The sequence below is a fragment of the Lissotriton vulgaris genome, chromosome 3_1 (assembly GCF_964263255.1).
Source record: "Lissotriton vulgaris chromosome 3_1, aLisVul1.2, whole genome shotgun sequence".
Lineage (NCBI taxonomy): Eukaryota > Metazoa > Chordata > Amphibia > Caudata > Salamandridae > Lissotriton > Lissotriton vulgaris.
The window spans coordinates 392,144,318-392,169,423 of record NC_141689.1 but is presented as its reverse complement, the minus strand read 5'-3'; the positions used below and the strand labels follow the sequence as shown (position 1 = coordinate 392,169,423).

The 25,106-nt window shown below is 41.3% G+C and overlaps 1 protein-coding gene across 2 annotated transcripts in view; it reads right to left on the bottom strand.

Moving 5' to 3' along the window:
* Window positions 1–4,129: 4,129 nt before the first annotated feature.
* PARP8 (poly(ADP-ribose) polymerase family member 8) overlaps window positions 4,130–25,106 on the bottom strand; it is a 670,996-nt gene continuing 650,019 nt past the window's right edge. For both annotated transcript variants that reach the window (XM_086960612.1, XM_086960613.1), the window contains one exon: window positions 4,130–7,602. In XM_086960612.1, the coding sequence (XP_086816738.1) occupies window positions 7,500–7,602 (103 nt within the window). In that variant the 3' untranslated portion in view covers window positions 4,130–7,499. The remainder of the gene's footprint in view (window positions 7,603–25,106) is intronic.

The window sequence follows — 25,106 nt, the reverse complement described above, 5'->3', positions numbered from 1 at the left end:
TTGATAATATGCCCCTCAGTTTTTTAGGTCTCGCCTACGCAGCATGCATTCGCTGCATAGGAAAAAGACCGTTAGAAATCGATTCAGTTTTGCAGTCAAAAAATTGCACGCATTGCATTGCTTTGAATAGCAACGCGTGCACATTTTTTGATTCCCTTGTGGGAGCGAGCTTTCAAACCATCTGTTTGTAATTAACAGATGGTTCCTGCTCGCTCTTGCAAGGGAAACAGGTGCAGGCCCCCTCTTCTCTCCCCTTCCCCAGCTGCCTCTCGTCAAACTTGTTATTTCTTTTTACTTTAATTGCAAGGTGCACACGCTTGTTTTTAAAGGGGTGTTGGGAGGGGGTAAAAAGCAGAAGTGCTCACGCTCAGATGAAACCATGTGAAAAGTAATTCAACGGGACAGTAGTGATGGAAGACAAAATGTGCCCTGATCATTGCATGGACTGAGGGCCTACCAGGAAAAGTCTAAGCATAAATCCTCCATCGCCGACAATTAAACATGTTTTCTATATTATGTTCCAGTTCTGAAAACGGGCCATGCAGTGATGTGAGATTTATATGGGAATATTATATTGTGCGGAGTGTGGTATGTGGGATCAAGGCTGCCTTCCTGCATGGTGTCTGGCATTGCCACACCTTCCAGTTTCCGAATGCATGTGCAGCAGTGGGCATGACAATAATGAGCTGAAGGACTGCCTGCTGTCAACTCCTCCCCCCCTGCATTCAGTCAAATGGCTTCTAAACCCCGCTCCGCTGATACTCCTGCACGGCAGCCCCGCTCCCGCCTCTGTGAGGCCAAGCAGGGTGAGGCTAGCACGTGGCCAAGGCATGGACGGCCGCGAGGAAATCTCAGTCACGCGCTGCTCCATAGTGCGGAATGTTGCTTCGGCCACAGTGGTGCAGGAAGGCGCATGTGCAGGTGTTCATTCCTGCAATCCACAACTGATCAGTGAATATAAGACAGGATATTCTTCACCTGTAGTGACAGTGGTGGCGCTCTGAACGCCTTGGTCCTGCTCTGATATCTGGGGAGGACAGTGCTGGTGCGAGAGGTGTTATCAGAAGGCAGTTAATTACCCCCCTGAGAATTCAGCGCACAACACTTGCCACTACCCAGGAATGACAAGGGGTAGACGCTTGGCTTTTCCCTGCCCCTCCTCAGCATCCAGGTATTGCCTCAGAGGTTTTAGCAAATATTGTGGTGTTGCTGCTGAATGGAGTATGGAACACCCTATAGGAAGCCTAAACAAAGCCTGCCTTTGGCTGTGGCATTTTGCGTTCCACCCTCCATGCGTTTGTAAATAGAGATGAAAATATCCATTTTGTCACACCGTTGGTTCTGGTGCTTAGCTAGGCAGTGTCCATTTTAGTTGTCATATCGGGGAGTTTTAGGTTCTTCAAAAAGTGTAAATGTTTAGCATGCTACATAAGTCAATAATGCATTGAAAAACGTCTTCATCGTCCAGATACAACGGCTCTACCACTGGCCTTTCATTGCCCCCTTCGATCTACTGTTGCCCCTCGGGTCTGACTTTAAATTCGTCACAAGTGTATCTATGTTTTGTACCCCAGTTTCATGACCCTCGGGATTATTGAACTTTCACAAGACCTTTCATGAATCTGACCATGCAGCCGAAGACCGACCACAGTGATTAGAAAGTAAAAAAAAACAGGTCACTTTCTTTTAGCCTTGTGTTTCTTTGTGATAGTAAACCTAGCGTCATTACATCATCAATATAGTAAAAGAGGGCAGCGCAAAATAGGCACTGTTTAGGTCTGGCTTCAAGGTGCAGCTGTCTGTGTACCTATTATTAAGAATTCTTTAATATATACGAATAGTTGGCTTTGGCTTTCGCTAGTGGAGTATTTTTTAACCAACTCATGCTTTTGTAGGTTTGCTGTGTCATTCCTTCTTCTATACAGAGCTTGAGTTAGAAGGCATGAGGGAGCATTTTACATGTCAAGAGTACACTGAATCAACACACATTACATTCTTTATTTAATGCATGCAATGTAAACAGAAAACAGTCCTTTTTTTCCATTTAAGTGCTCTTTTTAGGTGTGGCTGTGAGATAACTTTACCCCTTTTACCAGCCTATTGGTTTTCCAAAAGTTTCTACATCCATGTACTTATTGATGGGTTTTAAGTGCCAGGGTTCTCATCAGGAGGCCACTTTAGCTTCCACAACACACTGCCCCTGCCTAGCTGTCAATGATAGCAATAACACAACTACTAACCATCACAGTCCTACAAGTGTGACAATTAGAATGTTTCAGTCCCACACTGATATAACAAGCATTGGCATAGCCAACAGGTCTCGCCTTTGGGACCTTGTAAGTAAACAAAAAACCGAAGTATATGACTTCACGTTTACATTTACTTCATATTTAGGATGCAGTAAATGTAAATGGGAAGTCTTACACTTCAGTTTTTTTTCTTACAAGGTCCCAAGGCGAGACTTGTTGGCTATGCAAATGCTTGTTTGTTTTAGACAAAAGAACTTGGGCATATCCTTCACCCTCAGACTATCAGAATAGGATCTGCCCCTACTCTGTGAAGGGCCGGGCTGTCAAAAGTAGAATATTCTACTGTTCTACTCAACATTACCCTTGCTCAGTGACTGCCCCTCCCCCGTTTGATGCATTTTACAAAGGATAAAAAATAAATGAATGAGTAGGGTGGTCATGCAGCTGACAGGCTGGTGAGGAGGTCCTGCAGTCAGATATCTCATCTATAAGTCTGCCTCATCCTTCTCTTGAACAGTGCCTGTATCTCTCTCGTCCAGACAGGTCCTGCTTACCTTTCCTCCCAGTAGATCACGGCCCCTTTTCATCCCATCAGCTCTGCTCCCGGCGGATTGTGCCTCTTACTTCTCCAGTACGCCATAGCCTTCCCGGCTTCCCTCTTTCTTGTCTCAGCACTGCATGCCTTCTGCTAGCACCTTCCCATTTAGGTTACTGCACACATGATTTTTTCCCCCCTCACTTTCCTGCTTGTTTGATCTTCAGCTTTAATTCTGCTTTCCTATAGCCCATAGGCATACACAACCTAAAGATAGCACACCTATCTCAATACCGCATACACAAATACAGCACAACACCAATGGATATCATGTTTTCAGGACACACAGTGCACTAACATACAACAGAATATATTAAGACAGAACAAAATGCACCTAAACGTAGCCCAGAGATGCTTTCAGTTGACCATCATGTTCTTGCTGTCACCAACTGCCTCACACTAACAGACAGGCACACCTATGCCAGGTAATTAAAACGCTTGCCATCCTAAAAATTTGTAGGATATTCGGCACTGCCCTTGGATTCCCTCATCTATTACCAAGAACATTCATGCACAACTCATTGAAGTTGTTACATGTAACTAACAAAGAAACACACCCATTCACACTACACATTTTCAGAAGCATGGCGCCTCCTGGATGGTTGTGGACACCTCAGTACTACCCGACTAATCATAAAAACACCAACACAAGTGCTGCAATATCAGACGAGAGGTATATTGTAAGTTATACCAACTTAAACAACATAACATCATCAGTAACTCCGACACACTTCTCGTTCAATGGCCCACAGACACATCAACGAAAATATCTGTTAGCAACATTAGGCAAAGCAAGTGCCATAAAACGTTTCCATCCTCTGATTCCCTAATAGTATTTCATCGTTGCCAGAACTGTTTTTCATGCACTATTCAAAACGAAATCTCTGCTAATTAATGCATGAATAACGTTTCCTTTTAGCTTGTGTTTTTTCCCCGTTAATGCCTCCTCTTCAATGCGGTCTTGCTTCAAGATGCTTTTGCCCAACGCTAAACAAATACTACCAACTAAAATGACGTTAAAGGTACATCTTGTGGTTTACAGAGCTTCAAAAGTCACTAATGGATTCAAAAGGCATGCTGCCGTGTATGGAGTAATGCACATCAGAGGGGACCACTGGCATCTATAGAATGTTTATCAGGATGATACTGTATTTCATTTGCCAACGAATGGTGTGAATATTTTGCCAGATGTTTTAAAATGGTCTTTTGTCCTTCTTGATACAATTACAAGTAATGTAATAAATGCTTAGATATTTCCACAGCAAAGTCTTTAAAACCATTTCTAATGTAAAATAAACTTTTTTATTCAGAATAAAAATGTTTAGACTCACCCAATTTTCAATTTAAATACAGAGCAGTTGTCTAATGAGGAAGATATACAGCACTTAAAAAAAGCAAACATTTCAATTGTTGTCAATATAACATTTTGTTCTCACTAACTCATTTTTATTTTTGTCTTTTTTATTTTTAACAAAAAAAAACGAGGAAAGGGGTTATCATGGCAGTAGTAGAAAATGTTACAAATATAAGTATGACCCAAAGCACACAGTACAGTATGCCATTTTCTTTTATAAAATGACACGTTAAATAGAAATGGATTATAAGCTTAACCTTATTTAATGGATTTAATGTGTGCACCAACTACTATAAAATCAAAGAAACTATTCTACAGCATCAGTAAACAGTTTTCAATTGATCAGGAAATACAAATATTAAAAAGATTGGAATTCTTTAGCATTCCATAGCTGAACATGGCTAACAAAACGATAAATACTAAAAGGTGGTATGTAATCATATGAACTTGAACCATCTGTAAGGATTTTGAAAAAGTTCAACAAAATTGGAAAACAAAGGTACTGAAACGAGTAAAATCTGAAAAATACATTTGATATTCTAATTTCAAGTACCACAGCTGCTGTAAAAGTGACACGCAGTGCTGGTGTTCTTAACGTTGCCACTGTTCTGTTATTTTTGGACTTCTTCCACAGGGGCCATTAAGAATAGAGTTGTTTTGCCAAGTTAACCTCAGCTGAATCCGTCTGAATGTGGAGATGGAGAACAAAGGGTTGCAGCATGCATAGAGCAGTGTGCTTTTCTGTTGATATGTAAAGTTCACATTTGGTATTGGGCTCTAATATTTTATGCTGTCTCAGAACCTATACGCTGAACAAAATTCATAGACTAAAATGAAAAGGGCTATAAAATCGTAGGCACAGTTGTCAACGGCGTACATTCTCAGGAATGCTGGGTGTTATATGAGGACTGATAATACACAACTTCATCCGTCGCCATATTGAAACTTTGCTGCTTGGTGAAAGACACGTATGAGAATTTGGCGAAATGCTGCCCTCTGATCAGGATGAGAGCTAGACATTTTGTGATATCATTGATCAGAAAGCATTAATAACTTCACAATTTCATATGTATAGTTTTCTGTATTGGGCATAAAAATTACTCTATCGAGCACTGATTAGTAAAATGTATCTTAATGGTAAACCTCATTTCAATAATGGCACAGCTAAAGTTACTGCGCATTTTTATTAATAACTAACATTTTAGCTTTAAAAATATTAGAGTAACTAGGGTTTTGCACGTCTGGGTTGAATATTATGCACCTTGCAGGACTGTCCCAATTTGTAAGCTCAAACATTTCAAGCAAGTGTAAACCATATGACCGAGAATGCAAATGAACCATAAGTTTCCTGTGAAAGGACATATTGTATCAGTGGCTGCCTGAATAGCAGGGAGGTCAATGCACCCTTATAGGGCCTGGAGGCCTGATTGGCTCCTCCTTTAGACCTGGTTTCTTCCTCGCTGAAGGATAGAGTCACACCGAAGCACCACTCTCAAGGGTGAGTGAAATCCCTTGCTGCTGTCATGTGCCACTGTGAAAGGACTGATACTAGGTGAATTTACAGGAACCCTACTTCCTTTGTCCTGCCTGCGCACAGGATGTGAGTTTTCTATACTCCTTTGCCTGGCGTTAAAAAAGAGCCAAAGTAACCCTCCATGTGGCCACTATTAGGTACTCTTGGCAACCTTCTTGACCTATACCAAAAACACTGCTGCAGGCCTCCGCTAACGGGGAACAAAACGGTTGACTACCCTTGGGTAACAGACATATGGAACATCCCTCGGGGCCTATTTATCCCCTTATAATATAACAATATAACTTAACTGAAAAGAATCACCCATTTGGACAGAAGCTTAGACACTGGCTCAAGCATCCAATATTACAAAATGGCCCTTTGCAGGCCAGTGTTCTTTCTGTGGTGCAGCCCTTTGAGTACATGTGGGAATGTATACATATTTCAAACGTGTTTAATAAAATGTAGAAACGACTAGTGCAAAAGATTTATAACTTCAAAATCATCTGCCTCTGTTCATTTTCAATATAAATAAATAATAATATAGTGACAATTATCGTGTTATTTAATCAATGATGGCCGGATTATGAAAATATCAAGAGTCAATGGCAGAGTTTGCAAACCTTTGAGTTTCAGGCTGCACACTGACCTATACAGAAGCCACAGAGTCACATCAGCAACATGGTCTGGTTTGCAAGAAAGTGACGTTTAATATCAACAAATGCGCTATTATAAAACATTTTGTAGTTTTTTTAATGGAAAATGCATGGTCTACTACTCAAAAGTATCCAAGCTGTGTTTATAAATACTGTGCATCTACTGCTGATTTCTACTTAGACAATCCTTATAGTGAGCGGAATAATGAAGCAACTGAATGTTTCATCGTTAGTGCAAGCTATTATTTGACATGGCATTGTTTACAAAAACATTTCAAGTGTTCCCATTATCAAGTTGGATTTTTTTCATTTTACACTCCAAGCGCAGAACTATGATGGGCTGCATAGGCTCGGCAGAGAGCCAATGTTGTATGTGCCTGCAGGGTGTAAAGTGAATACATTTAGCCTCCCTGCGTGTCGCAGAACCAGTAGTAAGTACTATCAAGCCCTACATTCATGTTCAGGATGATATGATCCCAGCTGCCCAGGTGGAATACACGAGGTTGTCTTAACAGCATTATTTTTGCTGTGTCTACAGCGAGCAGATACTGCGTATTTTCGATGGGACATTTTCAACAGCTGTCCAGCGAGACATTTTATCGAATGTTGCACAAGTCTGATAGGAAGTTCAGCTAAAAAAATGGGTAAGTAATTTTTGAGCAATGATACATTTACACATTTTGTAACATGTTTTCCCCACAAGTTGGCCTCTGAAAATATCTTCAAGCCATCTTAATGGTATCACAAGAAGTGAAGGTTATACATATTGCAAAGCATCACACCATTATGGGGCTCTAAGTTATAAAACTCGTCTTCCTTCCTTGCACGTTAGATCATTGGTCGTAAAATTCCCAGAACGAAATGTCTAAATCAACTGCTTTACAGAAAAATGAGTGTTTTCATCCAGTTTATTTTCTAACAAGGAATATAGACATCTGCGTAATAACTTCATGGTAGTGGATATGTTGCATTTCAGTCCGAATACAAACGTCAAGAAAACACAGAAATTCAAAAGGGCAATTATCTGCGTTAAGAATCAAAATAATTTGTTTTAACCGTTTTCAGTTCAAAATCCAGCTTTGAAACTGAGGAAGGCATTAAGTTATAACCCTAATCATTAAAAGAAGTCCACTCAACCAGTAGCTGTTTGGTTACCAATGACCCGAAGAATTTCTTTGTGAATGCTCTGATCCTGTGTATTTATGCTTGTGTCGCCCACTTGACCATCTTCATAGCTACAAAAATGGAGGGAGAAACATAAGTGATATACTGTAAGTACAGATGAAACATTTCACCCTTTTTTCAACTGTATTTTAGCGTGATTACAAGACTGGTCACAAGTAAAAAACCTGCATTACAGTTTTAAATTCATGTGTATAGAGTCTTTACAAAGAGACAAATTCAACATGTAAGATGGTAATGTCCGCTTTGTAAAAAGAAATACCTTTCAACAAAGCCATTCTTGTCTCCTACCCGTTTCCCTCACTCAAACTGAATGCTCTCCCATGTCTGTTTCGAGCCCCCCCCCTCTGTGTCTGATAGACAAACTTCACCTTGATCAAGCCAAACACCCCTCCCCAACAGAAGCGCAACGGGGATGTTGCTATCACGAGCCAGTTGTGGCACTACAGGTCTCTACATGTTTTTAAAAAAAAGTAGATCTTCATCTTGGGTACTGCAGCTTACTTTACAAACTCCAAAGAGGACTATACCATTTATGACCACATCTTCACTGACGACACATGAACAATTCCTTATAGTGACAGCAGTGCTTGGTGCTGTGACTAACATCAACAATTGCCTCGTCGGTAGTGGAATGGATGAGTGCAGCATTTCGGATGGAAAGAATTCAATCATCCATTGCCCCGCCCCGCAAAGGATGTGCATGGAGGATCCTTTCTCTTCCTAACCCATGAAGCACATGTCCGCAATCAAAATTGTGTAGTAAGGTGTCATAACGTTCCTATGAATCTAGTAGGACTGTGTATTTATAACCATAAAACTTTATATTACAGAGACTGAATTGTCTTATATAATCAGTAAATGCATGTTTGTTTGGCTAGCTGACAGTACCGCATCTAAACCACTACCCTTACAGAGTTATAGATGTTGTCGGTAACCTAGAACATGACCACTCAGAGTCCCACGGAAATCGTTGAAGCATATCTAACCCTTTCTTTTGTCATTTTTGCATCTCCAGGGTGCTTCAAAGAAAAGTAACGAAAATGCATTTTTCAAATATATATTGAAAAGCCCTAATCTTTGTAAATAAAACATGAACTGCCATTATCAGAAAGATGTGACACATCATTGTTATAAGCATTATCATAATGGTGAAAAATGCAAACAATTCAACCATGTTAATTGTTCATGATATTACTAAGGGGATTCCTATCTATCACTCATTTTTCTATGCTAAAGAGAGCATGTCGTGAGTACCCATATGCCAGGCCTATTGGAATGACCTAACCCCATACATTAGCACTGTTTGTCAGGAAGCCGGTTTCAGTGCACTAACAAATACACCCCGTCTGTGTGTGCAGGCCTGCACACTTCTTCTGAGCTGCTGTCTTCCTTCTCAGCATGAAGGTAGGGGGACAGCAAACCTGCATCTCATGCACAGTTCACAACAGCGTTTCAAGATGACTGGGGCGGAAAGTGAACCTCTTATCGACTTCAGCATGGATGCTGTTTAAATATTAAAATGGCAAGCTTATCACACTGTGCCAGAGGTGCAGAACAGTGCCATTAATAAGTCTAGTAAGAATTAGTCATCTTCTACAAGCAAAACTTAAATAAAATTAAACAAGGCATCATGCTTGAAGTTGTGGACTTTGGACCCTGACACTGAAATAAATGTGCAGAATATAGGGGGGACAATGGTTATAAGAAACTAATGCATGCATGGCATATTCGCAAATTAGGGAAACCTTTGCATACCCTCATTAGAAAACGATGCTAAGTTAAAAGGAAAAACTAAAATGGAGATTAAATGTACATCACACAACATGGGCTGGTGTGTTTGGAAGGGTTATTTATCTCATGTCGGATAGGTGCTTGCTTATAGTGTTTTGCAGGGATTCTGCACACACAGAACTATGCGCAGGAAAACAGCACCTCGTGTGTGGGGGCTAGGGGTCATATGTATCAAGCAAAATTGCGATCGCAAATGCCGAAATACGCATAATTTCGGGTTTGCGATCGCAATTCTGCTTAGTGGTATGTATGAGGCAAATCTGCGTGCAATATAAGGAATCTCAAAATTTGCGATTCCTTATTTTGCCATTGCGTTTAAGGAATCGCAAATTTTGCGATTCCTTAAATGCAATGTAAGAAGCACCAAAAAATGCAATTTGGCTTTAAGGAGCCGCAAATTACCACCAACTTCAAGTTGGTTGTAATTTGCGATTCCTTTGAAAAATGCACTTTTTTGCATTTTTCAAAGTGCAATGTGAAGCACATACATGCCCTTAAGGCATGTATGTACGCCACATGTGCATACATGCTTATTTCAGGGGTGCAACAGGGTGCCCTTTTGACACCCTTGCGCCCTTGAAATTGCATTCTCAATTTGCAATTCTCTAATTGCTAATCCCAAATTGAGAATGTCTTCTCATTCATTCCTATGGGCCTTTAGGCTCATAGGAATGAAAGAGAAGGTATTCCTTAATTGTGAATTTGAGATTCGCAATTAAGGAATATGTAGGATTCGCAAAATTTATTGCAAATCCTACATACATAGCATTTTGTGATTCTCAAAAAGCGATTCGCAAAAAAACGCTATTTGAGTATCGTAAATGAGAATTTTGATATATATGACCCTAAGCCTTCCTACTGCACTAAAGTCAACTTTGAATTTCCTACACTGGTAAAAAATGACATGGGCAGCTTTCACTCACTAGGGTTTCCAAAACATTTTTCACAGGGACTCTGCTTATAGTGTTGCGGGGAGTCTGTACACACAAAACTATGCGCAGGAAAACAGGACCTCGGTGTGTAGGGGCTAAGCCTTCCTACCCATTCATTCTCCTACATAATCACAAAGCTAGAAATGATTAGACAATCCCGACCAACACTCCCGACTATCTCAGGAATTGCAGTAGCAAGAAGTACCCTTTTGCTCACTCATACTTGTCCACAATAAGAATAGACAGAGTAATGATTATAGTTAAAAATGTTTATTTTAACTAGCGTGCTCTATAATGCAGTATAGAAGCCACTAACAGCAGCAAAACGCATAAACCTAAAACAGTTAGCATTGTAGCAAGTCCATAGTCTATGAAAGGGGAAACCAAAGTATACAGACAGTGGATGAAAGGACTATAAGACCTAACCACCCTCCCCTTGGAAAGAAGTTTTATTATATAAAAGAAAATCTCTGGGCTTTGTCAGCAGACCTCATGCCTTAGTGTCTAGACTGTAGTTTTTTACATCATAGGAACTACAGAGCTCTTCTCCCTGGAAAGATCCCTCTCCAATTTTGTGTTAAACCAACATGCAATCCCATAATAACAAAGCACAGGTTTCCAACATCCACAGCTGTGTAGCATGTTTTGTCTAAGTGCTAGGGACTGAGCAGAACAGAATAACAAGGGACATTGTTTATCGACCTTGCACAGTTTGTTCAAACTAAACTCCAGGAACAGGCAGAGAACGCAGAAAGCAGGCAGTTCTCATGTGAAAGGCACAAACAGAGTCTTGCAAAATAAAGCCATGTAGTAACGTGCTCAAAAGCAGCAGCATGGCAGCAGAGCACATGCTAACTTAGCAATATCGACAGTAACCATAACAGCCAGACTACAATAGTTGCATGACCCCCCACTCCTGGAACACCTAGGAGATACCTTCTGGGTAACCAGAATGTACAAATAAGGTAAATTATTACTTTTAAAGTGCCTATACCACCGAAGTCGAGTTTGCAGTGAATTGTACTTTTAAAAGCAATGCTGCAACACAGTGCTGCTTTTAAATTGACCTCAGGCTCTCAGCTGTGCACACATGCAAGTTCAGCAAAGGCTGCAGGCCTCTGAACTGCCGTGTCTTATTATATACACCATAAGGACTGCCCCAGTCCTACTATGGCATAGAATATGGACAGTTGTCGAATGCGGATTAAACCGCTTGATTATGAATAATGAGGTTGGGCTAGAGAAATGTGGTAAAATAAGATGGCTGTGTTATGTGAGAAATTCCTGATGGCATTGGGCATGGGGAATTATTTTTCAGATCCATCTTCTCTCTGTAATATCTCTAGAAAGCTTTTAAAAGAAAAATGTATGACCTACCTGCACGAAAATAGAACTATGACCGAAATGAAGAAAATAACGGTAGTATCCCATGAGCAAATTGTGTTATCTAGAAACACACAGCCGTATTTGAACCTACCAATGAGTGACCATGAAAGGTTTTTATTAATTAGTTTTAGATTGAATCTGTTGTTTCTGTTACTCAGTTTTCCAGTTATGAATGATTGGTCGAAAATTTTGATTAAATGTCTCTGTGATGAATTGTCAGTCCAATCCGATATACATATACTTTTCTTTTGCAAATTTTATACTGTACCTAGACGCAGGTGGTTGTTCCATTACTGAAGACCATGGGAATCAATCGCTGTTGCCCTGCTTTTTTAGCTGTACAGAAGCTCGATAGTATTTTAACTGTAGTATTTATTTCTTCCTTTCTTAAAAATGTTTTTAAATCACGAAAATCAATTGTAATCGGAATTATGTGGAATTATTTTGGGTGCATTGTAAGAACTTTTCTTTTTAACTGTGATTTTTAAATGTACTTTTATGGTTATTTTGTCTTAATAACCGAATAAAGTTTCAAATTGAATTGAATTGAATACTAGGGATTCATTGGGTAGGTCATGCCAATTATAGGTGTATCTCAATGCAGGTGCCTCTGTTTAACATAGGTCTGGACTTGGGCCTGGCTAGCAGAGCCCAGGGCACAGTGAGAGTCAGCTACCATCAGTATCAGTCAGTAAAAAACAAATGGGGGTGAACAGGTCAAATAGAGTGACTTTTTAACACTCTCTCAATGCCAGAATCTCAAAACAACTCCTACAAAGACTCCAGACTCCCATGCCTCACCCACATCACACTGCACCTCAGGATGCTTCACTGGCTCCCTATTCATAGACACAGTCAATTCAAACTTCTCAAATAAGATCCAGCACAAAACAGGACCAGAATACCTCAACTGCCATGTACACTTTTACCAACCCATCAGCCACCTCACTGTGCCTCGCATCCACAAAAGCAAAACTGGAGGTTGCTCATTCTCCTTCATTGCACCCAGGACATAGAACAATCTCCTTCAACACATCAGAGTCTCCTTCTTACTTCTTGAGTTCCGCTAAAATCTGAAGACCTGGCTCTTTGTATAAGCACCTTGGGGACCACAAGCCTACAGACCTGATCAAGCACCTGAATACTCTCTCCGGTGATTAGTGCACTATAAAAAATCAATATAACATACCATTGTGTGGTGTGGAATGGCATTGTGCTGTGTAGCGTGGAGTTTGTAAAAAAGAAGGAAACCCACACTTCATTTCATTTCACACCGTATTGATTTAAGATGCAAAAAGATAAACAAAGCTTAATATGTTTACCTTGGCGATTAGTTGCGCCGTTTTTATTTATCAATTTCTATCAAAAGTAGATATCACTCCAGTCAAGAGAAGTATCAATGTCTTGAACGTACTAGCCATGGGCGTACAACAAGAAAAATCAAAAGTGTATAATAACACAACAATTTGACGCAAACATACAAAAGTGATTGAAAATGCATACAACTAATACATACTATACAAAATATACAAAACACATATGTAAATATTTCACAAGTCAGGGGAAATTGTCAACATATTTATCCATAACATTATTATGAAGTTATTGATTTTGACCAACAAGGAGCCTATCAGTAGGTCTCCAAAGAACAAAACAAAACGACCTTTCGGTAGAGATGTTTAAGCAGGCTTATAGTTCCTAGCAGTTTTAATTATTCATGAGAACTAAGGACTTAATCCTGTCCGCCTACGCGTTTCGAGTTTGGGAGATTTCTTCTCAAACTCTCCTCAGGGCCAACTCAATTCTTTCCCCGTATGTTAAACCTCTGGGGGATAGAGGTGGTTCTGTTCATCCAAAAAACTCTTTGTAGAATTTTCTGTGCGTTTTTCTGGATTTATGGTACAAGATGGGCCAATGTTTTACTGCAAATTTTTGATTTTTAAGAGGTATTCGGTTTCCACACGGTTCATTTATTTTGTTCCGCTCACCGTTTTTCAATGTAACATTAGTTCTCAAAGAGAGGGGAACCGGGTCTATTCCGACGGCTTTCCTGGAGCGCCCTCCAGTGTCGTATTTCTTTTCGCTTTGCAGTGTTCACCACTTTCTCATTCCTTCACACGGAGTTGGTTGTATGCATTTTCAATCACTTTTGTATGTTTGCGTCAAATTGTTGTGTTATTATACACTTTTGATTTTTCTTGTTGTACGCCCATGGCTAGTACGTTCAAGACATTGATACTTCTCTTGACTGGAGTGATATCTACTTTTGATAGAAATTGATAAATAAAAACGGCGCAACTAATCGCCAAGGTAAACATATTAAGCTTTGTTTATCTTTTTGCATCTTAAATCAATACGGTGTGAAATGAAATGAAGTGTGGGTTTCCTTCTTTTTTACAAAGTACTTGGGCCCTTACCCCACTTCTGTCCGCATGGGCCAAACTTCTTTTTTTGGAAAAAGTGTAGCGTGGAGTGGCATTGTGTTTGTTGTGTGGACTAGAGTGGCGTTGTTTGTTGTGAAGTGGCATTGAGTGCAGTGGCATTGAGAGGGGTGAGTGGCATTGTGTGGAGTGGCACCAGTTTCTGTGAAGTGGCACGGAGTCAAATGGTGCTGTGTGGCTTGGCATTGAGTGACGTGGCATTGTGTAGAGTAGAATACAGTTACATTGTGTGCTGTGGAGTAGTATTGTGTAGCATGAAGAAGCATAGTGTAGCATGGAATGGCACTGTGTAGGATGGAGTGGTGTGGCATTGTGTGGAGTGACGTGGCATTGTGTGGAGTAGAGTAAAATTGTATGAAGTGGAATTATGTGGAGTTGAATTGTGTGGAGTGGAGTGCAACAAAGTGGAATGGAACTGAGTGGAGTGGAGTGGAATGGAGTGGAATTATAATGAGTGGAGTAGCATTGTGTGAAACAGAATGGCATTGAGTAGGGTAGAGTGGCATGCTGCAAAGAGGTAATAAGTACTATATAAATACAAATACAGTTGAGTGTAGTGTAGTGGCATTGGATGGAGTGAAGTGCATTGAGTGAAGATGAATTGTGTAGTGTGGATTAGCATTGTGTGGCATGAAAGAGCATTGTGTGGTGTGGAATGGCATTGTGCCGTGGAATGGCATTGTATGGCGTGAGGCGAAGTGGCATTGTCTGGCATGGAGAAAGACTGCGGGTTTTGGAGCGAAATTTTGAGGAGAGGAGCAGCATTGATTGGAGTAGTATTCTGTGATGTGGTGTGGAGTGGCACTGAGTGAAGTGGTGGGCACTGAGTGGAGTGGCTTTGAGTTGGATGGAGTGGCAATCAGTGGAGTTGTAATGTGTAGAGTGGAGTGGTGTGGGTTGGCATTGCGTGGAGTAGACTGGAGTGGCATGGTGTGGAGTGGTATTGTATGGTGTGGCGTGTCATTGTGTAGAGTAGATTGTTTGGAGTGGAATTGTACGGACTGGTATGGTGTGAATTGGAATGGAAATGAGTGGAGTGGCATTAAGTGGAGTGGAATTATGTGCAGGGGAGTACCATTTTGTGGTGTGGAATAGCAATGTGTGGCATGGAGTTGCACTGTGTGCATTTAGTGGCACTAGGTGGTGTGGAGTGGCATTGTGTGGTGTGGAGTGGCATTGTGTGGCATGGAGTGGCACTGTGTGGAGTGGTGTTGTGTTGTGGAGTTGAATTGTTTGGCATGGGCTGCATTGTGTGGCGTTGAGTGGATTGTGTGGCATTGAGTGCAGTGGCATGGAGTGGTGTGCAGTGGAGTGGGTGAAGTGGAACTTTGTGGCATTTTGTTTCATGGATTGGAATTGTGAGGCATGGAATGGAATTGTGCAGCACTGTGTGGAGTGGAATTGTGGGGCATGGAGTTGACCTGCATGGCATTGTGTAGAGTGGAAATATGTGGCATATGTGAAGTGCAGTGTAATTGTATGGCATTGTGTGAATTGGAGTTAAATTTTGTGGAGTGAAATTGCATGGCATTGCGTGGAGTGGAATTAAGTGAATGGAGTTGTGTGGCATTCTGTAGGGTCGCGCTGCATGGAGTGATGTGTGGTGTGAAGTGAAGCTGAATTGTGTGGCAATGGGTGGCATGGAGTGCAATTGTGTAGAGTGGAATGGAGTGGTAATGTGGTGCACTGAGTGGAGTTGAACTGTGCCACAGTGTGTGTAGTGGAAGTGAGTGGCAAGGACTTAAATTGTGGGGCAAGGAGTGGAATTGGGTGCCATTGTGTGGCATAGAGTTGAATTGTGGCACTGTCTGTAGTGGGCATGTGTGGTGTAATATGGCATCATGTGGCACTGATTTGAGTGGAATTATGTGGTGTTGGTTAGAACTGGGTGGAATTTTATGGTATAAAGTTGAATTGTGTGGCGCTGTGTGGAGTGGAGTGGAAATGTGTAGCATATTGTGGATTGGAATTGTGTGGTGTGGTGTGGAGTGGAGTGGAGTGGAATTGAGTGGAAATGTGTAGTGTGGAATTGTGTGGTGTGGAGTGGCATGCAGTGAAGTGGCATTTTGTGTCATGGAGTGGAATTGTGTGGCATGGAACAGAATTGTGTGGCATTGAGTGGAGTGGAATTGTGTGGCATGGAGTTGAATTGCGTGGTATGTAAATATATGGCATTATATGGAATGAAGTGTAATCTGTGGCATTGTGTGAAGTGAAGTTAAATTGTCTGAAGTGGAATTTTGTGGCAAGGAGTGGAATTGTGTGGAGTACAAACGTAAAGCTGATACAAGGCATACATCAGTCATGATAAAATCATCTTAGACCAGAAATTATCCTTTTTCAACCTGTTCTAATCACATGATCCTCATTTTATTTGATGTATGGAAACAGTCATTCTGATTTTAAAATGCATGTATATTGCCAATCCAGGCCTTTTCTACAGCATGCCAAAATTACCAATTCAATAAAAGATGTGAAGTTTTTGACCCAATGCATTTCGGGCTTTACGCCCTTCTTCAGGGGTAACTATAATGTAGAAACAAGCACTTGCAATGCAATCGGTCTCGCCCTTGAGACCTTATATGTATTTAGCTATGCAGCACATTAGCCTGGGTGCAGAAACATTTACTGTTCTTTAACATGGATGGAAAATAAGCACCAAACCGCGTGACACGCCAGGTATGGGAACACATGGAGAGAAATATTGCCTTTCAGGGGGAAATGGTATAGTCCAAAGCTCTGTTTTTAATATAAATTCAGGGCCTTCAGTGCTCATTTTACTGAAAATACAAGATTTGAAAAAACATTATTGTCTATGGATGCTCGTGGAAGACAATTTCAATGGACTGGAATCTAGAGAATGCTAAAGGTATTCTGGTATTTTACTGTCCTCTGCTGGTCGTTTTGCATCAAGAAAGTTAAATGGAGGCAGTTGCCGGAATTTTTTTTTTTAAAGGAATCTCTGTCAGCAGAAAGCAATGCTGGTATTTTACAGACCTCTTCTGGGCGAGACATGGCAACTACCACTTGAGTCTCAGTTAGCGTAGGACTATCTTCCCATTAGAATGAAAGCTCAATTAACTGGATGTTTAACTGGATAGGACTGGAAAACTATCAACTACAGGCTATGGAGTTATGGGAAACACTGTAGCTTTAATATTGCATTCACACTGGCACTGCGGTCAATCGATTATTAGCTAAAACCACCAAAATTATGCAATACGGGGACAAACAAATTATGTGGCAGGGGTGAAATTTTTTTGGGGCAAGTAAACGCAAAATATACAACTTAAATAACTTTGGCATATTCTCACATTAACATTGTTTGGGGAAAGGCATAAACGCGTTGGTACCAGTTTAACATCCGAATACTCTAGTAAGCAACTTAAAATTGACCAGTCAACCTTTATATAAGGTGTTTCACAGCAACAAGTGTAGCTGCAACTTTAGTACCTTTTGAGCTAGAAAGATTTGGGTTAAAATCTTAAATATGCAGAAGGTACTTAGGCTGGTAAATCTGTAATTCGGCAGCTTTGACCACCACTGGTTAAATTAAGAAGGTAGTGCAGGTTTTATTCATTCAACTCATTTTGGGAGTTCCACCCAAAGCCTCTGTCGCATTTCCAGTATGTCTTATGCATGTAAATGTAGTCTATGAAGAGCGTGCTTAACTTACGTTTTGGTTTTTGACTAACTGCTGAAACTTAAAAACTGATTATGAAAATGTGAAAACTCACAGAAGCTTCCTGTGTGGAACTACATGAAAAGTCAAAGGCAATAAAGTCCTTTTACCTGTCTTAGTTTGTCTATTCATGCAGGAAGAAATCCCTGTCCCTGGGTACATAACGGTATTCAACTGGCTCTTAACCTGACCTTTTTCACACTGCTTTTTTGGCAGACCAGAAATATAGGGGCATATTACAAGGGGGTTTATCTCCGCTTTTTTGGCTTTAAAAGCCAAGAAAGCGGAAATAAAATTATCTCCCTATTACCAAGCTGTCGCTAACACCAGTTAGTGACAGCTAGTAGGAGATAGCGACCATCTTGGGCCCCGCTTTGCATGTCAGTGATATTTATCACTAATGACATGCAAAGTGGGCGTGCCAAGATGTTAACGACTGGAAACAGTCCCTAACATCGCTATCTCCTATTACCAACTTTTGGAGATATTCGCGCTAAGCGCAAATATCTCCAAAAGCTAACACCTGCCCTGAGCAGTTCTTAGCCATGTTATCCAATGGGAGGTGGATAACATGGCTAAGAGCATTTGCTGGATAATGCATGAATATCGCGGACTTTTCAGCGATATTCATGCATTGCGGCCGTTTTTTATCGCATTTGCGATAAACCTTGCTAATAGCAAGGTTTATCTGCGATAAAAATCGCCGATGTGCGGCGATAATTTTTGTCTCTAAACAAGTTAGAGACAAAAAGTATCGCTAGTTGTTGGTAATATGCCCCATAGTTGTTGAAACCAAGAAATATAAGCATTTGTAACACAGGGACAAAGAGAGAGAGGACATCAGAGCAAAGCAAATAAGCAGCCGGAGAGGATTTATGGCCTGATGAAGGAGATGAGCTATGTTCGAGGTGTGTATGTTGTGAGGTCAGATAGGGAGGGGCCCTAGCCAGAGAGACTCCGGATATGAGGCTCTGTAAGTTTGGTGCTCAGGGAAACAAGTCACCATACCCCATAACAATCCTACACCCCAAAAATTAACCAACACTGAACCAGATGTCCTACCCAGATGTCCTACCGGCATGCAGCACCTGTACACACCTCAACCTACAAATAAAGCAGCAATGCTAAATGATTGTACCAATTCTAATGCTACCTTTTATAGTGCGGTTTTGGGAACCGCTCTCCAGTTGTCTTTAAGCATTCCAAGTATCCTCCATAAATCACATCTTTAATAATTGCTGGAAAACGAATTACACCAAATGTGGCACAGCAGAACTCCTTGAGCTATACATTAAAAATCGTATAAAGCTCATGCCTACAGCTGGAGAACTTATGCAGCAATGCCCCATAAGTGAAAGGAATGCAAGTAAAACGACCTTGCAAATGGAATACCAAATTGCAGGTGCATTTCCTACAAATCGAAAACGACTGGATAAATAGAAGCAAGAAACTATATGAAGCACCAGACAAGGTCTCTGTCATCGCAGTCAATTCCTAGCCCTGCCATGTCCTGCTGGCGTGCAGAGACAGTCTGATGTGGGTGCCGAGGCTCAGTAAGTTCTACCGAAGCTACTGAATACACAGCAGCCAACCCATAAGCAGTTGCAGCGGCACCATCCCTCTCGATAGCATGCACACTGAGCAGAAGCAAAATAATTCGAGCCTGCAGTGGCCAATCCACACACCACGGAAGGTGTGGAGCATGGGGACAGCTCGTCACTGCAGGTGACAGGCGCGTGTCACACTCACTGTACTCGTAGCGACACCCGGAGAAGGTGCGTGCCCGGGACGTGGGTGGCAGAAGCAATAGAGCCACCCTGCAGATGGGAGATGCTTAGATCGGCCTGAGCCCTGCATACACAGCCGGCACTCTGCAGCTCTCAGGAGGGGCAGGAGGGGTACCACAGGAGATGACTTAGGTCCAACAACTGTATAGGCCAGGTGGCTTACAATGGTACATCTGAATACATATTTCTGATGAGGGGCGGAGTTAAATCTGACATCGACAGCAGTGGAATACGTTATACACACCAGCTCAGAGTCTGCTCATCTGAAGGTGTCTTCCAACTAGCCAGACATAAGCCCAAGAAAGATGGAACATAGATAGAAGCTGTTACCTCGTAAAAACAAGCATTTGCAATGCAATAGGACTCGTATTTATACTAGACTGATTGCATTGCAAATGGAAAGACAAGGCACAAAGAGGGGAGGGGGCAGTTGACTGCAGAAGGGGGGGCACGGGAAGAAAGCAGTCAGCAGTAAAGGGACCAATAGCATCGAAGGACACGAATGATGACATAGCCGTCTTAAGGAGGGACAAACAAGCCGACAACCAAACAAAAGGCAGCATTTACAACACAAACCAATCAAAAAGATGGGCAGAAAGTGGGAGGAGCTTCCACAAAGCTTCCTGGCTATAGTGTATACTACATTGCTCGTAAAGCGACAGCGCATGCGCTGCAACGATAGGCGAGACCTAAAAAAGAATATATCATAAGGACAGTAGATGCACAATAGTTGACAGTTTTCACACAGAGTGCCTTGTGTCTTCTAAAACTTTCAATAATTAACATGCCAAAATCCCATGGCTATTCCATTTATCCATCCGGCAAAAAAAATGTCCCCTTTCCCGTAATGGGCAATAATACAGTAAAATTAAAAAATAATCACACACCCATGTTGTGGCTCAAATTAAACTTTCATGCCAAACAACTTTAGAAGCGTGCGCTCCAATTATCTGAACGCCTCCTACCTTCAACTCTCAGACTGATAGCACAGAGTGACCGCTTTGTAAGTTACTCGTTCTCAAGCGTGCTGGTGCCCCAACTGCCATTAATCAAATAAACGTAACGCCCATTCAAAAACACATGCCCCACTACATGCAACCATTGAAATAAAAAAAATACATGGCCACCAATTTGATGTAAAAAACACTGTGAAAAGTCATAATAACAACATGATAAAGTGCACATTGGAATGCAGATTTCCATGCTCCCATGAAAACCATGAACGTTAACATCTTGTTTTGTCAATAATTGTGCAATGCCTTTTTCCAAAGTTTAAAAGTCGCTCTCAGATATGTTTTTCAAAAAAAGGGTTGGAGTCCATAATTTGACAAATGTCTTTCATATTGCGATCAAGTTTGTCTCAAGTTAATATAATCCTCGGGTGCTGGGCACCGGATGGGACAGATACATAAACAATGTGAACAATAGTCAGTAACCCGCACTCCTGTATTATTCCAAATTTATCATAGTTATTCATTTTGTGGTGCTATCCTGCTAAGTGCTACAACCCATGGCACCAGAAAATATAAAAATGTAAAGCTGATACAAAACATGCATGAGTCCAAGGATGCAACCACCTCCAAATTGGATGATAAAATCACCTAGACCAGAAATTATCTTTTTTCAACCTTTTTTAATCACTTGATCCTCGTTTTATTTTCACTGTTGCTCCTGAGAGAGGGGTTAAAATAGAAAATCTAATCTGGGAAGTGTGGAGAAGCAGGTTCTACAACATCACTGCATGCTGCGTAAGCAACGTTCACCACGTAAAAAGAGGAATTATATGCGAAAACACTGAGAAGGCCTTTTCCATCGGTTTCGTATGCGCAGGCATACATACCCTGGGGCAGATTTGCAAGCCCCCTGCGCCACCACTTCATCACTTTTCGTGACGTACTGGTGGCGCAGAGGGCTCCTCCATATTTACAAGGAAAGGAAAAGCCACCCTGCGTGACTTTTCCTCTCCTCGTAAATATGGCCCCTTCACCCGCAGCACTGTGCCTGGAAGGGGTATTCCATGGAACAAGACACATCTCCAGATGTACGAGAAATCATAAATCTGGAGATGCGTGTGGATGCTACGCCACCCTAGAGGTGGCGTAGCGAGGCGCAACGAGGAGAAATGTTTTCATTTCTCCTCGTTTTTTCCTCTTTCAATGCGTGCTACATTCTACAGCACGCATTGAAAGAGGAAAAAGCATCTTGTGATTGTTTTCGTGTAGGAAGGTGTCCCTTCCTGCACAAAAACAATCCCCCCACGACGCTGGCATCCTAGCACCATGGTTCAAGGGTGCCTTCACCAGCGCATGGCTGCAGTTTGAGCGCCAGCGCAGGGGAAACACAGAGATGCGACATATTCTTGTAAATATGTCGCATCTCTGTGCTTTCCAAACTAACGCAGCACTGCGCAGTAAATTGACTTTTTGCACTGCGCTGCGTTACTTTGTTGTAAATCTGCCCCCTTGTGTGTACAATTTTCATGCAGAGGCCCAATTCGCCTAACTCTGAAGAAAATTATGCACCTGACATCACTGTTCACATTCTTCAGGAATTTCTAATAGCAACATATATTTTAGAAGACATTTCATTCAGCAAAATTTGACAAAATTAAACTTATCAACAGACCTTCTTCCCACATAACCAATCGCCAATCCAGGCCCTCCTTTCATAAAGCACTGCCCATGTCTGTAACATCGCTTTAACCACACATTTTTAAGAACACACAAGTTTAGCAGTATTACTTGAACTGTAACAATGCTGTTACTTACAACCCGTATAACTATTTCCTAAAAGAAGCGTTTTGCCGTAAAGCTGTAGGTGCACAATTGTGTGAATAGAGCAGGATAAAAATACGATGTCTTCCATGGTCTTCTGCTTGATAGGGAGGGTTTAATATGTTGTCTTTCGATAAAAGAACATATGAAAAGGTAGCTGCACCTTAGCTATGAAAAAATCATATGTATAGCTTTTTATATTAACATTTTGAACTTTATAACATGAGCGCATGCTACACGTATACGAATGTTTGATAATGTATCAATTAGACAATAAAAGCGGTAAAAAAATAAAAAATATTCGTTGTCGACAAAGGATAAAAATGTATCTTTGTGGCTTCAATAAGCATTATGTTAGTTTGTATCTTCAGGGACATACACTTTGTCAAACTTGTATACATGGAGCAAAATCGCCACCTTGTGGACATCCACCTTCTATGCAGCCTTCTTTACAGTTCAATATCTATTGTTTTTACTCTCGCAGGTTTTCCAGTATTTTGAGTAAAAGAATAAGAAACATAAAATAACCTAAGAATTGTATGAAATTTCGGACGAAATGAATTTGTACAAATGAAGTTATAACTTGTGCGCCGAGCTGAAAATCATACTTCAATGACTATCCTGCACTACACTTATATTCGCCGTCCCACATAGTGTGTTTTAAGCACACATTAAGTAAAAGAAGCATTTACAAAGCCTTCAGAAATGACCATGGCAAGTTGGTGTGATTATTACTTTTTAATTGTATGCATATTACACAAAAATACATTTTAAAAAGCAACGTGAATACAGGGTATCTTTGCAGGCAATGAAATAAAGTCAGTATTCAAAGTCTCAAATTCCCTCCAAATGTCAAGCAGCAAGTAAAGAAAGTTATCTCTCCTATCACGAGTAAAAGTAGGAATAATTCAGTGCATTTACTATACAAAATGAGTATGTGTACTTCCAATCGATTACACTTTTTTTTTTTTTACTTCCATGGTTCGTATTAAAAAAAGGGTTCAAATTCCCTGGGCCTCATTTATGAGGCTGTGCGTCACTTTTACGCCGCCGGTGCGTCACTTTTTGTGACGCACCAGTGGCGTAAAAAATGCCCCTTGTTGCGCCATATTTACAAAGTGACGCATCTAGGTAGATGCGTCACTTTGTAAACCCCTGCGCCACATTATACCTCCGCCAGGTATAATGTATGCAAGGGGGGCGTATTGACGCAAGGAAGGGTCGTAGAAGTGACGCAGTGAAATCTATGAGATTTCACTGCATCACTTTTAGGACGCCGTTGCGTCAAAATCTTGTGCCTGCCTCACAGCAGGCGTAAGACTGACGCAGGCCCTTTCTCATGGGGCTTGCCCCATGTGAAAGGACGCATTGCTGGAGTTGCGTCACTTTTGTGACACACTCCAGCAATGCGTCACTTTTGCGCCTACAGATACGTCAGAAATACTGACGTATCTGTAACTCCTTGCGACATGATACGTCATACATTGAATATGACGCATCAGGAATGTCGCAAGGAGTGCGCACTGAGAAGTGACGCATCGCTGCTTTCACTCGGCGATGCGTCATTTCTCATAAATGAGACCCCCTGTTTGCACCACAGACAGAGCACCTTTAGGCAGGTGGGCAGGCGCCAACAATGATAAATGAACTGCCCTCAAGGCAGCCGTGAACTTTCTCTTTAAACGCGCCTCCTGGAGCACTACTCATTAGAGGTAAGAAGTCCCCTTGGATGCAGAGGATCATTGGGGCAAGTGTAAACTACTGAAGCTGCACCTTAAGCTTATACCATTCTTCTATGGTGAAACCTCTTTGTAATTTACCTGCGCCGAGAAACTTGTGGAATGTGTTTGCTTACAGGGCTACTCACAATGGCAGCTCGGTATTTAACATAAATACAACAGATTGTAAGAAGGCATCGAACCACACCATCAATCCAAAATAATATTCATACCTGGATAAGCGCAACATACTAAGTCTGGGCAAAGGGTGGTGTGTGAAGGACCGTACCATTACCATGTGTTTATCAGGCAGTATTATGAAAATATGACTCTTGTGAAACAAAAGACAATCATGTAAATAATGTTAAGTGTAATATATCTTTGTGTCTACCTTTCGGTAGAATTGAAAACTGTTTGTTAACTTGCTGACTGTTTTTAATGTGTTTTTAAATGTGACATTAAGTTGATTGAAAAGAATACACAAAAGTAACATTTTGCACACAATCTGATCTGCTATTTTTTTTGTGTGTTTTGGTGTTTACCTTTATTCGCCATTCCATAGTGTAGTCAGGATATGCAAAATAGGGGAAACATAGATCAGCCTTTAAGGGTCTATGAAAGATCTGTAACAAAATATCAGATGTTGGTCACAATATTTCTGTTCTAGCACAGGTGTGCAGTGGCCTCGCCCCTGGTTCATGTAGATTCTCTGGAGTAGAAGGCAGTAGCAGTTTCTGCATTAGGGAGCAGGGACTACTCCCACACTACTTCCAGGCGGATGTACGACGTTACAACGCGTACTTTTACAACGCGTGCTGTTACTACGCAACTTTTACAATGCAAGTTGTTACAACGACTTGCGTTGAGGGGTGCTGGATAGTAAATATTTTAATTTTCTATTCCAACTCCAGTCCCCGTGGATAGTAGGGAAGGAGTTGGATAGTAAATTAAACTATTTACTATCCTGGAGCGCCCCCCAGCGCAAGTCGCTGTAATGACTTGCGTTGTAAAAGTTGCGTGGTAACACTACCGCGTTGTAAAAC